Raw genomic sequence first — 18632 nt, 5'->3', positions numbered from 1 at the left:
ATTTTAGACCACAGAGATGCAAAGAGACTTTGTTTCCAGCTTATGATTTAATCTGTAAAGTAAAAAAGTCTATCCAAATCACAGAATAGGGACTCTAAGCTCTCTTGAGCTCTCTCCCATGCTTTAATTAGATTGACATTTTAATAGATGTGATATCCTTCTAATCACTCTTCTATTGCCCAGAGTGAATTACTGCTAAATAACTCCTAGACAGCTGTGGCTACATCACTTTTAGAAGAAATTTTTGTGGTTAGCCTCTCTTTGGGGTAGTCAGAGCTTCTGAATGAGTAATGATAAATCATTCTAAGTGATGTTTGCCTCAGCAGGAAGGAAAAAAATACCCAACAACCTGCAACACGTATCTGTTGATGACTGAACTGCTTCTTCCAGATCCACTATGACCAGAAGTGAGTTCTACTTCAAAACGTTAGCATGACAGGAAGAGATTGCAATTGAGCTTGGCGAGTATCAAGGACACTGCTTGCAGAAGAGTTATTGAAGACTGAGTTTCGACAGCCTTGAGACGAGGGAGTTGTGCAAGCTTTCTGAATAGTGAGAATTATAAAATGAAACCCACCTCATCTTCATGGATAGAGTTACAATTTTTTCCCTTTTGCAATATGCTAGCTAAATTATTTATCCTGAGGCCTTAAAGAATGAGTGGCTTCCAAAGTCATTTCAGAGTTTGAAGAAAAATCTTTTCCAAAAATTAAGCCAGTGTTTCCTCCAGCCATGACTTCCACCATCTGGCCATAGATTCTTTTCCTTCCTGCTACCTCTCATGTGGGCTGGCCCCTCACCATGGCTAATGATGCCCAGATGTCCTGGATCCACAGGGTCCCCACCTTCAGCTGCCTGTCAATGCATCATCTCCTCTAACTCCTGCCAGGAAATAAAAATTAGAAACCACATTCCTCTCTTCTGGACCAATAGCAAAGAGCTCCCTGGTCAGGGTAGGGTAAGTTGACATCTCAAAGCTTTCAGGGTAGGTTATATTTCCATTAAGAACAACAGAATATCTTTATTTTTCCAGCAGTACCCATGAAGGCACAGACCCCAGCAGTCTGTGTGCAAACCTGTGAAACTGTTGCTTGGCTCCTTATCAGTTAGGGAGTCTAGCCTTGATGGCTTTCCTTGCTATGCAGAGCATAAGAACTTGAGACTAATGGCTCCTTGTTAATTCCAAGTGGTACCTTTGTTATTGTAAAATGCACAGGTATTCTGACGCATCAATCTAGGCTGGAGGACTAAAGGTGAAGGAAGTGGGACTTATAATTTGAAAGGAACTTTTCAAATAAGCAGAGTACCACCCATCTGTCATGCCTTAACTTCACTTTCAATCTTTTTCACTAAATATTCTTGATGCTAAATTGTTCTGCGTAATCCCAATCTACCAAGATTGCTCCTCTGTGATCTCAAAGGTTCCACCTTTCCAAAGTCTAAGACTTTCACTTTGAAACTTCACTTTGAAAATGAGAATGCTGTCTATGGGGAGGAAATTGTTGGTGAGTGACCAGAAAGGGGGTTTGGAAATGTTAAATATTCTCATTTCTGTCTTTAGTTCATTGTTATTAACTACAAGGCTGGTCTAGTGTGAGGCGCAGAGACAGTTTAGTGCAGTGGTTGGAGCCCAGACCCTGGAACCAGACAGCAGGAGTTGGACTCTTGCTCTACTACTTACTATCTCAGCTGGCCAGCCGCTTGACTTCCTTGTGCTTCAGCTTTCTCACCTATAATGGGTCTAATAGCACAAGACTCATAAACTTCTTTTGAGGACCATATGATTGAATATTTTCTAAAACAGAAGAGAGCTTGAGCACTTACACCAAGCACTATATAAATCCTCATAAAATTAAAAAAAATTAACCTCCTCTCACTTTACTTTTTACATCTAGAATATGGGGTTGAATGTAGTCACCCGTAAAAGAGTATTGTTCAGAGATTTAATAAGAAAACCATTATGTAAGAACAAAATATTTTAACTCTGGGCAAAGTCCATCAGCTCAGATTAATGGATTAAGTGTGCAGAATCTATCATCGTCAAGGACAAAATGATGCTACTTTGTGCCAAACTATCACAACATGCCAAGACCAAGAGGACTGGAGCCACATGAAAGAAGAGCTGCAAACTTGAAGTGTCTAATGGATGTCGTTACTTCATTTTCGCAAGGGGAATATTGGAGATGTTACCCAAAATGTTTCATCCATGAAAGCTACGTTTCCAGCCAAAGTCTCAGAAAATGACTTCCTAACTATGCATGAATAACTCCCTGTGTGTTGCAAGGAGCATTAATTGTTTATAAAAGCACTCCATTTACATTCCAGTTGGGCTACTAGTTTTGAAAACTGGATGGACTTACCAATTCTTAGCTAACCCTTAATTCTGGCCCAAAGTTGACATTGATATTCATCCTCTAAGTTCTTCAGTAGCACAAGAACTCTTTTTCCCGAGATCAATGATATAGCTGCCACACTGCAGTTCTAGAAGGTTGACTTGTCAAATGAATGTGTAGCTGCATAGTGTTAGGTTGTGAAGTATTAATAGGTCTATCTTCAATAAAAAGAAATGGAAAAATATGCATTTGTAATGATCTAGAAACTGGCTGGAGAGTCTGGCTCCATCCATGTATTTCCTTTTTCTTTTTTTTTTCCATCTATGTATTTTCAAGCTCTTCAGTATCTCTGAGAAACCATCAAAAAGTATTTTTCCTTTGATATATGAACTGTAGTGTATCTTTGAATTGGCTCACATTTTTGCCATGCTTTTCAAATTCCTCAAATTACCATCTCCAGAAATGGCACTAGAGACTAGGAGACCTTGCTGTTAAACCTGTCTGACTGCATTAACAGCAGAAATGACACAATAAAAGAGATGACGTTCACAAACTTCTTGGATCTTTCCGAGGAGTAGCAAATGACAGCTTCTCTACTCACAGTTCATCTGCTGTATTTATTAATAGAAAAGAAACATATTTTAGACACAAGATGAACAGGATTACTAGTCCTTCTACTTTTCAAATACATTTCAACGTTAATACATTTAAAATGTTAAAACTGTACTTGGCATGTCAGTGTTCTATGTTCACACATTTCTACATTTAAAGGTTCTGCGATTTTCTGCTTTTCATTTCAGAAACAGTCATTTAAAGTCTAAAGTGGAGTAGGGATGGGCTTTGAAATGAAGATTGGGAAGATTTTTGCTGATGGTATTGAAGGGCATGAGAATTTTAAGAAGGAACTAGGCATAAAAGGAAGATAAAATCCTTCTGGTGCCTTGGCTGTGGCTAGAGGTTCAAGAGCACTAGTCTAAAGGTCTTCTGATGTCCCATTTCGATGAAATCCCACCACCACCACGACCACCCCTCCACCTCTGCCATTTAAATCTTGCCAGAGGTATCCACTCTAAATTTCGTCCAGAAATCTACATCCCAACACATTTATTAAATTCCAAAAACATACAGATCCTAATCCACTATTATCACCTAAATTTAGAATACAAGAGATTTATAGGGAAAAAATGGGAAAAATTGCTGCATGGTAATAAGTTGATCTGTTTGAAGGGAAAACAAAAACATTTTATAGATCAAAAAACCATCTTTTTGTATCATAATTTTTTGAAGCACAAGATATGTCCTGGGACCATAGGAAAACAGCCGACTCACCAGGCATGCAGCCTTGGGCAAGCTATGCACACTGCGTCTAAGTGTCTTTCCCTACAGAATGGGGACAGCAGTAACCCTACTTCCCTGGGTGGCTGTGAGGGTTAAATGAGGTAGTGAGTACTGAACTCTTGGAACAATTCCTGGTCCATAGTAAAGGCTATGGCATCATGATTCCTGAAGTGAAGAAGCAATGCTGTCACCCTTCACCAGCCACAGGAGCTGCTCCAAGTTCCACGGAGGTGCTAGCCCTATATGTGCTTTCTGCTATCACACCCTAGCCTCTAACCTGTCTTCTTGAATGCTGTAGAGAGGAGAATAATACACACAGGGAACCTCTCCAAAGGGCAGGCTCCTGGATCCCGTCTCTGAGACTGTGACTCCATAGGTCATAGAGATGCCAGAAATGTGCCTTTGAATGAGTTCCCCAGGTGCTCTAATATATGGCTGCCTGGGGAGAAAAACTGCTGCAGAGCATCACAATATGTGCTGCCGAAGTGAGCACTGCTGCAGAGCATTAGAAGTGGTTGTGTTTGGTGCAGGAATTTCTGGGTTTCACTCAAGTGTAGCAGCAAATGTACAATTTCTTCAGTTTTTCTCAAAAATCATTATGGATTCTTAATGTTCCAACAAAGATCAAATAACAGGGCTGTATTTAACAAACTAAGTTCTTGATTCTATCTTCATGTGAATAGAAGATATAACACTATTGTTGGAAAATATTTTTCAGAAATGGGTGCTCCAGCTTCAGAGATAGTTTTCATTGCCTATTTTTACTGAAATATGAATATAATGCCACTAAAAATGCCTTTTTTGGGGGAGAGATAAAACATTTCACTTTACTTGCATTGTTTTTCCCCAGTTATTACAATTTTTAATATACTATGACATATAATTCAGGGATAGTCATTACAAATACAAACTAGAGAAAAAAGAAACCCAAGATTTTTGCTGTAATATATTACAGAATACTTCAGAATAATCAAATCATCCTCTTTCTTCTAATTGGAACAGTGATGGTAACAATATACTGTTATAAGATCTGTGTTTTCTGTTTTGAAAATAAACATGTTGGCCCAACTGTATATTGCTGTGGTGGTGGGACCTTTTATTTTTGTAACCCTTGTATTTTTTTATCTTTCCTTTGGGAAAATAGGGTGACAGATAGTAATCCACATGGGATGATTAAAAACTAATTATTCAACGTAACATAGATTTTTTTCTTTCTAGGGTAGGATAATATGCTTTTAAAAACTAAAGTAAACTTAGTTTCTGCTGCTCTTAGTAGAATGTTTTATTCACGGCTGCCTCAAAAAGAACAGAGCATTGTTTTATTATACATCAACATAGTGATGAGGTTTTACAAACAGTTTTTGGTCGTTTTTAATGTTATTTTTATAACAGCCCTGAGACATAACTAGAGCTATATGATCTCTAAAGAGGAACAAGGTTAAGGGTACAGAGGGCGCCTGGGTGACTGAGTTGGTTAAGCATCTGCTTTCAGCCCAGATCCTGATCCCAGGGTCCTGGGATCGAGTTCTGTATTAGGCTCCCTGCTCTGTGGGAAGCCTGCTTCTCTCTCTCCTTCTGCCTGCCACTCCCCTTGCTTGTGCTCTCTGTCCAATAAATAAATAAAATCTTAAAAGAAAAAAGGATATAAGGTACAGAACCACTATGCAAAAAGCGGGCTACCACCAAGGCCAAAATCACTGAAATTGAATGCAGTGGAAATGATGTTGAATGTAGCTGTGAAGTAGGATTGAGAGAGTCCTGTCCAGGCCTGTGGGTGGCTTTGCTCTTGAACAAAGGCAAAATGTCAGAGCATCTTCTTGGACCAAAGGACCAAGAACCAAAGTGCAAATGGTGGTCACCTCAAAGCCACCTAATGGTTGATGGGCAGGCTGAGAACAGAGAATGGCCCAGGTGTCTGTGGAAGGGTGAGCTGAGAATGTTCCTTTCCAGAGCATGTAGACCCATCCTGTGCTGAGACCCAACTGCCAATGGCCTACCAAAATTATATATAGTGAATAAAAAGGGTCACTAAAATAATAAAGTTCCATACCACAGCCTTAAGAAATGTAATATTCAGGAAAGGTACTTCTGTGAGCTTCACAAGATATTAAAAATATAGAACTTAATCATGGAAACAAAGAAATGATAAAGAGAAAGCAAGCACCCATATACATCAAAAAACAAAACAAAACACAACACCAGATCTCAATGACCACCAGGGAAGAAGGAGAACAAATATAATATACAGAAAAATTCTTGCAAAGCCATTTCATGAAAATTTAAGTACAAAAGAATGGCACATTTTCATGATTTAAATATATTTAAATGCAAACAGCTGCCATACATATTGTCTTATAAATGTTATGTGCTGTGGTTTGTAAATAAGGCACCTTAAAAATAAAAAGAAAATATTTATTTTATCATTAAATATTATTTAGAGAAAAGAACAATGAAACTAAAACTTTCTCAAGGCTAAAAGTAGTCCTCTGCCATTCCTTATATTTTCTACCTTTTACCATAATTTTGAGACTTTAGAAAGAAATGTAGCATTTTAACAATCAATAACATAAATCAATTTTAAACAAAAGAGAGAAAGGGAGGGAAAGGCAGGGGGCTGTGCAAAAAGAAAAAGAAAGCAAAAGTTACATTTCCAGAACAAACTAGATCCACTTACCCACATTTTTGTTTCTGGTGATGGAATACTCTATATACATTCTCAAAATGATTTAAAAATTAAAATTTCCAATTCTAAATTCTCTTCAGACATCCAGAATTAGATGGTGAATGAGCAACGAGAAACAGTCATTATTGCCTTGAATCAAAATGATATAAAAGAGTCTGGCTTTCCGGTGGTCATCAAGACAGTGTGGTACTGGCACAAAAACAGACACATAGATCAATGGAACAGAATAGAGAATCCAGAAGTGGACCCTCAACTTTATGGTCAACTAATATTCGATAAAGGAGGAAAGACTATCCACTGGAAGAAAGACAGTCTCTTCAATAAATGGTGCCAGGAAAATTGGACATCCACATGCAGAAGAATGAAACTAGACCACTCTCTTGCACCAGACACAAAGATAAACTCAAAATGGGTGAAAGATCTAAATGTGAGACAAGATTCCATAAAAATCCTAGAGGAGAACACAGGCAACACCCCTTTTGAAGTCGGCCACAGTAACTTCTTGCAAGATACACCCACAAAGGCAAAAGAAACAAAAGCAAAAATGAACTATTGGGACTTTATCAAGATAGGAAGCTTCTGCACAGCAAAGGATACAGTCAACAAAACTCAAAGACAACCTACAGAATGGGAGAAGATATTTGCAAATGACGTATCAGATAAAGGGCTAGTTTCCAAGATCTATAAAGAACTTATTAAACTCAACACCAAAGAAACAAACAATCCAATCATGAAATGGGCAAAAGACATGAACAGAAATCTCACAGAGGAAGACATAGACATGGCCAACACGCACATGAGAAAATGCTCTGCATCACTTGCCATCAGGGAAATACAAATCAAAACCGCAATGAGATACCACCTCACACCAGTGAGAATGGGGAAAATTAACAAGGCAGGAAACCACAAAGGTTCGAGAGGATGTGGAGAAAGGGGAACCCTCTTACACTGTTGGTGGGAATGTGAATTGGTGCAGCCACTCTGGAAAACTGTGTGGAGGTTCCTCAAAGAGTTAAAAATAGACCTGCCCTACGACCCAGCAATTGCACTGTTGGGGATTTACCCCAAAGATACAGATGCAATGAAATGCCAGGACACCTGCACCCCGATGTTTCTAGCAGCAATGTCCACAATAGCCAAACTGTGGAAGGAGCCTCGGTGTCCATCGAAAGATGAATGGATAAAGAAGATGTGGTTTATGTATACAATGGAATATTACTCAGCCATTAGAAATGACAAATACCCACCATTTGCTTCAACGTGGATGGAACTGGAGGGTATTATGCTGAGTGAAGTAAGTCAATCAGAGAAGGACAAACATTATATGTTCTCATTCATTTGGGGAATATAAATAATAGTGAAAGGGAATATAAGGGAAGGGAGAAGAAGTGTGTGGGAGATGTCAGAAAGGGAGACAGAACATAAAGACTCCTAACTCTGGGAAATGAACTAGGGGTGGTGGAAGCGGAGGAGGGCGGGGGGTGGGGGTGAATGGGTGACGGGCAATGAGGGGGGCACTTGACGGGATGAGCACTGGGTGTTATTCTGTATGTTGGCAAATTGAACACCAATAAAAAATAAATTTATTATTAAAAAAAGAGTCTGGCTTTCATACATAAGAGTAAACAAACTACATATTTTTGTCATGAAAGTACAAAATAATTGTGTTTTTGGGTGGCTGGGGTGGAGAAGGCTAATGACAGCCAGGAAAACCATACATTCCTTCTAGTATCCCCAAGCTCTTGTAGGTAAGTTAGGTAAGTGGCCTTCTCCCCTTTTTAATAGGATGTGGTAGTTCTAGTCACTTTTCCACACTCAGGCGTTGGAAGCAAGAAGAGGGATTGGTATTCAAGGGAAGACTAGTTTTTTATCAAAAACAAAGAGATGGGTAGGCCTCTGCTCCTAGAAGAGTGCCATAGCACCATTGTTCATGACATTTCCTATTGTTTTGGATGTCTATCTCCTTAGACGCACACCCAGGTAATGCCCAGCATGAATGCACCACTCTTTGTTTTGCATACAGTTTGCACATAGGTGCACAGCCAAGGGAGCTGAAGGCATCTACTGAGCATAGGAGGAGTAACAATCCTTCTCAGGCCACCCAGAAAGGGAGCTGAACACAAGACATTACAAAACACATATGAAGAAGTGAGCCACTGTTTCAGGCCTCAGGGCAGCAGTTAATTACACAGACCTCAGCATAAGATGAGAACAGGAGGTGAGAAGGTGGAGTTGGCAAGTAAGTCTTTTTAGAAAAAGTATTTCTTTTATTTTCCAAACTTGAAGTATCTGGATACATTATCTAGTTGATTTTCAGCCTGCTTTAGGAGGCTTATAAAAACCATTCTATAAAATAATTGTTTATTAGACAACATAACATATTGATTCTTACTCAGACAAGAAGGTGGCCAATAATACTCTCAAAGTGAAATTAGTAAGGAATCTGTATTTGAGTTGACTTATAAGAGTCTGTAGGAGAAGAATAAAGAAACGAAAGATGAGCAGTAATGAAGAGCCCTTGGTAAAAATACATTTAATTATTCATACAACTAATGATTGTAAAAATAAAAATTGGCAGGGCTAGGAAAAGCAGAAAGTGGGCCTAGAAATAGAAAAGAGATTATCTTATACCGAAGAAAAGAGGAAGTAATAGGAGTTGCGTGGGGCAAGTGTTGGAAGCACCTATCAAAAGGTTGCTTTAGAAATGTGAGTCAGAGTTCATGACTAATTGAAGAATTTTTCAAATGGAATTTCAAGCTAATTTTAGAAATATTTGAGGCACAGAGAGAATAACCAATTAGTTGCTCAATTCGCCCAGCTGCTTTTAATGGGATTTGTGCCTTTGTTTTGGTTTATCATGAATTGAGCACACCTGTTCTCTGCTAATAGTACAAACTGTGAAGGATAGACTCACTTAACCACACTTGATTCCCTCAAAAGTAAAGTACACTGGAAAAAGGATAGATTTAGAAGCAGAGAGCTTGGGGTCTGAATCCCAGTTCTGTTGTATATTAGCATGTGGTCTGAGACAAGTTACCTAATCTCTCTAAGCCTCATTTTTTTCATCTGTAAAATAGATACAAAAAAATACTGAACAATGAGGACTATTGTAGAAATTATAAATAAGCACTGTAAGACATAAGGCACCCAGTAATACTTAATACATAGCAGTTATAATTATTCCACAATTGGAAATACTCTGCAGTGGCAGCAACCTTTTGTGAATGTTGAAGATTTATCTTGAAGTGGAGCAGATAAGTAACAGAACAATTTGAAATAGCTTTTGTATTTGAATTATCTAAGCTAGGTCAAGGGCAGCCATGTTATGTCTACGATGCTCAAGTGTAGAGAATTCTCACAGGAGCAAGGTTGCATATTATGAAGGCTTCGGTTTTGCAATGTCTTGGAGACTATCACTTCAGTTGCTTGGTAGCCATAATACTCAACACTTGAGGATGGAATCTTTGGTGAGAGTGAGAATGAGCATACCAAGACAAATTACAGGATTATGTCAGCAACTGGTCTTTTGCTGCTCATTTTGGGGTTGACGCATGTAAGCTATTGGACCAGTGGCTTATATATGTTACCCATGTAATCATATAGGCATGTTGGAGTATGTACTCTTAAATGCTTAGAGAAAGTATTACATGTGAAGACCCTTATTCAAGGTAGACTACAGCACCTAAATTTGAGAAAACAGCTTTGGAAATTCCTAATTCTTATAAGCTACTTCCCTAATATTTATTATTAAGGATTTCCTATGAAGATATAACTAACTAGTATATCTGTCCTTTTCACAAGGAATAAACTAATGACTTACATCATATTTAAAAGGCCTTAACTGTATCACTGCTTCATCTTAACTATACTTGAATCCTTAAATTCTTGATTGACTGGAGCAAGAATATATAGATTATTTCAAATACTCTTGATATTTTACAAAGAGACTGATGATTATTAAAAAGTTCTTCCCACTAATGACCAAATGAACAAAATACTTATTTTTCTTGAAATTTTTTTGCCATCTCTGAATGGTTGACACTTTGATAGAGAATGTACAACTACACTACAGTGAATCTGAAGTTATCCAAGTGAAAACCAAATTATCTTCTTGTACCAAATGTAAAATTATACTTTGTACATATTATTTTATCACCCTAAATCCCCCCTGCCTTTTGGGGGCATAAGTAAGGGCCAGGTTAAGTGAACACAATTCAGGTGATGATAATGTTAACTGAGCATCTTGCAAGTTGTAAGTGTGCAATTTATTTCATTTCCCTTTTGTGTGCACATATCATTTCCTTCATTTATAATATAGAAATTGAGACTCAGAAAAAATGACTGTCAAGTCCAAGGCCAAGTTGTTAGTAAACACTAGGACTAGTACTAGAAGCCACATCTTTTAAGCACAACAGAATTTGCTCTTCTCCAAGTTGTCTTTATTTACTTTTTCATGAGTCCATGGTTCATACAGCAAACATTTACTGAATGCATCTTATATGCCAGGCACTGTGGTAGGCCCTAGAAATACGAATCACCAATGAATCTCATCCCTAAGCAACTCACACTTTGATAAATGAATGACAACAGCTCCTTTTGCCAAGTGCTCTGGGAGCAAGGAGGAGGAGAGAGCAAAGGCAGGGGTAGGAGCTGGTGGTCCTGAAAGGAAAAGATATCCCTGAGCAGCAGATAGAGGCCTTGGGCAGCTGCAGCTGCAAGCAGTCTCCTCTATTCACACTAGCATGCCCAGCCAGTGTTATCATTATCTGAGTACCAAGTCCCAGAAAAGATGGGAAAAGGACAGGCCCGGGGAAAGATGAGCAGGAATTACTCAGGTGAAGAAGATGGGGGAAAAGCATTCCAAGGGAAGGGAATGGCTGCTGTATGAAAGCACGATGTCATGACATTATATGGCTCCTTTGGGAGACTCTATTTGGTGTAGCTGAAACGAATGAGGTGGGCGGCAGGGCAGTAGGGAAGTGAACCAAGAGAGATTAGCAGAGGCCAGGCACTGTGAGGTTTATGGTTTTGGGTGCATCCTGCAAGGTACAGGAAGTGAGTGAAGGGTATTTACCAGTGGTATGATCAGATGTGGATCATAGAAAGCTCCCTCTTGCCGTAGTGGAAAACCAGATTGGAGGAGCCAGGTGGGATCATGGCAGGAACCTAAGGCAGAAGTGAAGAGTCCTGGGATTAAGGACGGAACAGTGAGGATGACAAGCCAAGATTTGAGAGATAGGGGGGCAGACTTGTTGAATGTCTAGATAGGTGTAGAGATGGGAGTCAGGAGTTTGAGATGTCCCTTAAATTTCTGACTGGGATGAATGGATGGACAGTGATGATATCCTCTGAATTTAGGAAGAAAGGGAGAAAAGGAAATGTCCCTTTAGAGGAGGAGGGACATAATGAGTGATTCTGACATGCTGAGTGTATGAGGTGCTTTGAGGACTTACAAGTGTGGATGCTGGGTTGATGCCATCCTTAACATAGAACACTGTGTTTCTGGATGACTTACAGAAATTTTTTGATATTTTCTACTCAAAGCATTTATTTTAACATGGAAATTCATCAGCATATAGGAAAAGCAGCTATACAAATAAATAAGGATGAGTCTTATATGAATCTAACTACAGAATAATATTTTAGCACATAGATCTAAACATTTTCCCATTTGTTAATATTTTTCAACACGTGATTTAAAAAGTCTAAGATACCAAAGTCTTAAAAGATAAATTATTTAAAAATCTTTATTAGTCACACACCCTTAAAACATTTGCATTTGCTCTGAGAGGGAAATATACACCCAAAGGGTGAAGGAGAAAAAAATAGTTTCCTTAAGTGAAGGAATGGGAAGAACAGAAGATCTATCTGGCCACTTGCCAGAGAATATTGAAAAGCTGGACATTTCAAGACAAATCTCCACTAATCCATCTTTTACCAAAGTTCTCACTTAAAGTCCACTTTTTGACATGAAATATTTAATAGGAACTTATTTTAGCCACAAAGTGCCCTTAAAAAAATGTAATACTGGGCTCCTTACTCGGCTAAAAGAAGAAGGTATGAGAAGAAACTTGCATTTAAAAAAAGGAAAAAAGGGACTTGAGGAAAGCCTTGACCAGTTAATGAGAGTTTCTATTGAAAACTGAAAGTTAATGACAACACAAAGTTTCTTTGCTATTTAGGACAGATGTTTCTTAAAGAATGGATAAATCAATAAAGTTCATTTTCTATTGGCATCTGGAACCACAATTTTAATCTGTTGAAATGGCACAAAGACAAAGAACAAAATACAAATAAACACAAAAAGGTTTTCTGTAGAAAGGAGCACCTTTTAATTGGCTTTCACCCTCAGTTTATATTCAGCTCCCTAATGGGGAATAAACTCCCTCAGGAAGGTGACTTTTTGTTGGGTGCGTGCATGATGTTCATTTGTCTTGCATCTAAAAATTAGAACATAACAAGCTTCTAATCATCACCTGTTAATTCAAAACAAAAAGAATTCTTTTTTTTTTTTCCATTGAAAGCAGATTGTAGTAAAAAAAAAAAAGGGCAGCATTCTCCAAGGTCATATGCTGTTGGCAAAGCTCAAAAAAACCTTGTAGTCCAACTTGCTTATGTTCAGCTGTGTTTACTTAGACTTAACATGACAAAGTCTGCCTCTGATTATGCTGTGCAGTCATCTGCCCACAGATAAATAGGTATTACACAAACTTTTGGAGAGAATGACATTTGGCCTCCATAATTTTGGAATAATTTACTATGTACCTTCAACTTAAAACACCAAAATGATCCACAATATGTTTTTGGGAATGAAGCATAAATATTTCATTTTACAAAGGGAGCAGTCTCCATGACCTTTATGGATTTTAGGTGATTTACTAACAAAGTATGGTACTGGTTTGGAAGGTGTGGGGTAGCTCTGCAACAGGCAGTTTGAGGCAACATTTATTTCAGTCTTTTCAATAACCATCAAGATTTCAAGGAATTTCTGTAAACAAACTGTCACTTAAAGAAAATAACTTTCCATCATTTTTTGCAACAAGTCTCCAGAACAGAACATGCATATAAAAATAAGAGTTAACTAAATTATTTCCAGAGACTGCATCTTGGAGTAATGTTTACACTATTGGTAGAAAGCAAAAGCTCAATGTTTTACCACCATATCTTACAGTAAATGCAAAATTTTGCTTTTGGAGTAATGTAAACCATTTCCACAGCATACAGTCTGTTCCTGATTACCTAAGAATTGATTCTGACCCATCATATTTACTTTGCTTGCTGTTGTATTTACATAATAAAAGATACACAGACATTCCTCTCCAAACTAAGATTGTTTCAAAGGTGGAAGTACTTATTATATTCCCCAGCTATCAATCAATAAACCAATCAATCAACAGATCTTTACTGTATTTTGCTAACAGCTGGTAATACAGTAGTGAACGAGAGGGAGATGGTTCTGTCTTCTGAAAATTATCTAATGAGAAAAATGATAAATGGAACACGTGCTGTCACTTTCTGGGTTACCTAGTTTAATTTACATAATTATGAAGAGTTTTCCTCCACAGAAATGAATATATTTTCAACCCTGAGTCTTGTTTTATTATTGAATTAACTTAGGAATATAGCCCTTCATTTAGAATGTGGTCTGTCAAGGGAGCCATGAATATTCAGCTGTGCCAGCTCCCTTTACCAGTTCAGGACACATCTGTAAAAAGGTTAGTTTTGACTGATTCATTTAATACTTTCTAGTTTGACCTTTATTCTAATTTACTGAATTTGCTTTGATACACACTCTGTAAAGTGAAATAAGGTAAAGGATGGCACTGCTACTCTTCTAGCAACTGCCACTTACATTTAATAAGCAAAGATTTCCAAAAGCCTTTCCCTCTAAAGAACTGAATAGATCTATGTACCTTATGCCACATTCCCCCACTGTTTTCTTACTGACTTTGGGATTCACAAACAATGATTTTAGGAATACACACACACACACACACATTCATATATGCATATGTTTTCAAATGTGTATGCCTTTAAGGTTAGGAAACAAATCCATAACATGTGCTGGAGACTAGTGTCCTGCTCACACCAGTCTCTACAAGAGCATATATGTAGGCCTCATCAGCTTTATTTTTTTTAAGATTTTACTTAATTATTCAAGAAAGACACAGAGAGAGAGAGAGGCAAAGACATAGGCAGAGGGAGAAGCAGGCTCCATGCAGGCAGCCCGCTGCAGGACTTGATCCCAGGACTCCAGGATCACAACCTGAGCCGAAAGCAGATGTTCAACTGCTGAGCCACCCAGGCGTTCCAGGCCTCATCAGCTTTCAATGCAAAACTGCATCCACAATCATTCTAGAAAGGGCAGATTCCCCAGATTCGACGTGTAGTCAGAGAACTGAATCCAGGAAAATGAGGGAGTATGAAATTCTCTTCTGAAGCCCAGCCACATGACCAAGCCACTGATGGAACAGCAAGCCCAGTGAGGAAGGCTGCTGCTCTAGAGAGAAAGAAATTACTTTCACAGCTTGATACCTAGGTCCTATGATAGCTGCCTCAAAGAGGAAGGTAAATGATGTTAGAAAACATGGGGGATGTACAAATGACCACAGTTTACTTTCCGAGCATGGGAGCTGTGGGGCCAGTTGATATATTAAAGTAATGAAAACCCTTTAAGTTATGCAGCCACTTGCTGGGGGATTTCTTATTAAGGAAAAGTAAATTTGCAAGTATTAGATTGGACCAAGACATAACGCTGCACAAAAACTAGCACGAATTCCTTTTCATTTTAAAAAAGGAATTTGTAAGTCCTATATGTGCAAATTATCTGACATTCAGTCAGGGCTATCAGGCAGCAATATTATGTCTAAGAAAAGAATGGCAGACATCAGTATCTCCACACATGCAGTTTGCTCTCTAAAACACCGAATTTAACACAGAAGAAAATGTTAGTTAGCAGATCACTTGACGGGAATTAGTTTGCAGAAGATATGTAGTTGAATCAAACTTATATGGCTCTCTCAATGTTAACCAAAGTTGGAAGAAAAAAAAAAAAAGGAAAGCTTTCACAACCAAAAATCTTGAAAAATTTCCTATATTTTCTGGTTTCATTTTTCCCAGAACTGAAACACCACAAAATAACATCACCTCAGTGCACTCACTTCTAGCTCAGCCAGGAAGTGCTGAGGTACATAAACATTTTTTATTTCACTTTTTTACAAGAAGGTGACCAACATTTTCTTAGCCTTCCAAAAAGCTTCAGGTTTGGAATACATTTTGGTTAAATGTCAGCAAAGGAATTTGCTCATCGTTCAAAAAGCACTTTTTCTTTCCAACTTTGGAATATATGTAGAAACTGTGTTGTGAATGGAATTACCAAAAAGGCTTGGAGCCACAAAGGGAAATCTAGTTTTACAATTCCGAAAAGAGTTGTGTAGGGAAGCCTTCTGTATGGGAGGAAACAGAATGAACAAAGGACATTCATATAGCACAGCTTGTCAAGTGCTTTCACAACCATTAGCAACAGCTCTGGGAGGTAGGACATTTTCTCTCCCTCATTTAAAGATATGGAAATAAATCAGAGAAGTTAAATGATTTATCTAATGTTTTTCAGTTAATGGTAGAGAAAAAATATCTGAACCCAGATCTTCAAAGTCTAAGGCCATAACTAGAAGGCGCAGATTGAAAACCAAACGCCAGCATTGTGCATACTGGGAAAAAGCTAGAAGTCTTGCCAAGGTGTATCATCATCACTATTATTTAACACTGTATGTAGAGGTACAAGTCAATGCAATAAGCCAGGGAAAGAACTCATGGCAAAAATTTCAGCAGGAGGTAAAACCATCACTGTTTGCATGTAATATAACTGTATTGCTAGAAAACATAAGAAAGTCTACTAAAAGGCCTACAAAAATAATAAACAAATTTATTGCGGTAGCAGAGTATAACAACATATGCAAATCAATGGCATTCTCATATAAAAAGCAACAACCAGTTAGAAACATGTGATGGAAGAAAGGACTCTACTTACAACAACAAAGCAGCAAAAAGATAAAATGCCTATGAACAAATTTAACAAGAAATATGCAAGACTTATTTAGAACATTTTAGAACCCTCCTAATGGCAGCAAAAGAAGCTATGGACAGACATATCAAGTTTTTGGATAAGATGATTCTACATCCTAAAAATATCGATTTTCTGTAATTAATTTGGAAATATAACACAATTCCAATAAAACTAACAAAATAGTTCTTTTTAGTAGACAGGTTGATCCTAAAATTAATATGGAAAAACAAGCAACAATAGCTAGAAAAACTGAAAAAGGAGAAATGAGAATAAACACAGCCATATATTAAACGTATTCTAAAGGCTCACTAATTAAAACAGTGTGGGACTTTCTAGTAAAAGAGTAAAAAAAAAAGAAGTCAGTAGAGGAGAATAGAGAGATAAGATAGGCTCAGTTTAAAATGTGGTATTCCTGGGGATCCCTGGGTGGCTCAGCGATTTAGAGCCTGCCTTTGGCCCAGGGTGTGATCCTGGAGTCCCGGGATTGAGTCCCACGTCAGGCAACCTGCATGGAGCCTGTTTTTCTCTCTCTCTCTCTCTCTCTCTCGAATAAATAAAGAGAATCTTTAAAAAAAAAATAAAAATAAAATGTGGTATTCCCATCAGGGAAGAAGGAAAAAGACAAATGGATCAATAAGTGGTATTAGGATAACTAAGTAGCTGTATGGGAAAAAAATTGAGTAGTTTTTCACATTGTATGATACCATATGTCAAATTAAGATGCATTCCTAAAAGATTTAAGGTAAAAATTGAGACCCATAGAAATATTGGAAGAAAACTCGTGACACCCCCTTTAAAGCTGTGAAGGGAGGAAGTTCTATCACTTAAAATCTAGAAGCCATACAGAGACAGATTATTAAATATAATTACAGTTTTTTAAAGACTACATGAGGAAAAAATCAAAATGAAAATAAACATATGTAATTAATAGAGACAAAATATTTATTACTCACAAGTATCTCCCTACTCCATAAAGTGTTCTTCAAATTAATAAAACATTATCCACAAGAGAGTCCCATAGCAAAAAGAGTATGAATATATATACACACAGGGAGAATGAAATTTTGTGACTGTCTTATTTCACTTAAAAAAATGTCTTTAAGGTTCATTCATTTTGTAGTGTGTGTCAGAATTTCCTTCCTTCTTAAGGCTGAATACTCTTCCATTTTATGTATATGCCACATTTTCTTTATGCATTCATCTGTCAGCAGACACTTGAGCTGTTTTCACCTTTTGGCTATTATGAACAACACTTCTATGAATGTGGGTGTTACAAACATCTGCTTGAGTCCCTGTTTTCAGTTCTTTTGCATATATATATCCAGGAGTAAAATTGCTGGATCATATGGTAATTCTATTTCTGCTTTTCTGAGGAACTAGCATACTGTTTTCTATAGAGGCTGCACTTATTTTATATTCCTACCAGCAGTGCACAAGGGTTCCAATTTTTCCACATCCTTCCCAACACTTGATTTCTGTTTTGTCTTATTTATTTATTTATTTATTTATTTATTTATTTATTTATCTTTTTTTTTTTAAATAGTAGCCATCCAATGGGTGTGAAGCAGTATCTCATTATGGTTTTGACTTGCATTTCTCTAGTGACTAGTAATGTTGAGTGTCTTTTCATGTGTTTATTGGCCATTTGTGTATCTTCTATGGAGAAATGTCTATTTAACTCCTTAGCCCATTTTTTAATTGAGTTGTTTTTTGTGGAGTTGAATAGTCTTTTATATAAAATAAGGGAAATAATACTTTATATTCATATTTGCTTATAAATATTAAGGATTCTCTGTAAGGGTATATTAAAAGTTAAATATTTAAATAATGTACTTAGATGACATTCCTCTGTTACATATTTATAGTATCCTGTATTTCTTTGTAGTATTTGGCATACTGCTTCGTTCAATGCTTATCTCCCACAATATGCTGTCTGTCATGCTCATTGTTTTAGCTTTAATACATAGCAGAAAAGATCTCAAGGATTATTTGCTAACAGACTCACTAACTGATGAAGAGAGTAATTTATCACGTTAGAACATATTATGCTATTAGGATGCTAGACTGTTAGATTACAAAATAGTAGTCTTGTTGGAAAGCAGAAAGAAGGACCCAAGGGAGTTAAGCAGCAGGCTCGGGGCTGCATTATGATTTTTGTATGCTCTAGGGCCTTCTGTCTTTGCATACTCTTTCCTATATAAAAAAAGGTTAA

At 37.5% G+C, this 18632-nt stretch overlaps 1 protein-coding gene across 6 annotated transcripts in view; it reads right to left on the bottom strand.

Moving 5' to 3' along the window:
- The window catches only part of LOC140629430 (homeobox protein Mohawk-like), a 68372-nt gene that overhangs the window by 11808 nt on the left and 37932 nt on the right, over window positions 1-18632 (bottom strand). For 3 of the 6 annotated variants that reach the window (XM_072818902.1, XM_072818901.1, XM_072818900.1), the window contains one exon: window positions 11429-11520. The exons of 1 other annotated variant lie outside the window; for it this stretch is intronic. In XM_072818902.1, the coding sequence (XP_072675003.1) occupies window positions 11429-11520 (92 nt within the window). Of the gene's footprint in view, window positions 1-667; window positions 2945-11428; window positions 11521-18632 lie in introns of those variants that run through there. 2 more of the 6 variants (XM_072818903.1, XM_072818906.1) reach the window with 2 other exon arrangements.

This window comes from Canis lupus (assembly GCF_048164855.1).
Source record: "Canis lupus baileyi chromosome 5 unlocalized genomic scaffold, mCanLup2.hap1 SUPER_5_unloc_4, whole genome shotgun sequence".
NCBI lineage: Eukaryota > Metazoa > Chordata > Mammalia > Carnivora > Canidae > Canis > Canis lupus.
The sequence above is the reverse complement of the archived record's forward strand: the minus strand, read 5'-3'. Positions and strand labels throughout refer to the sequence as shown.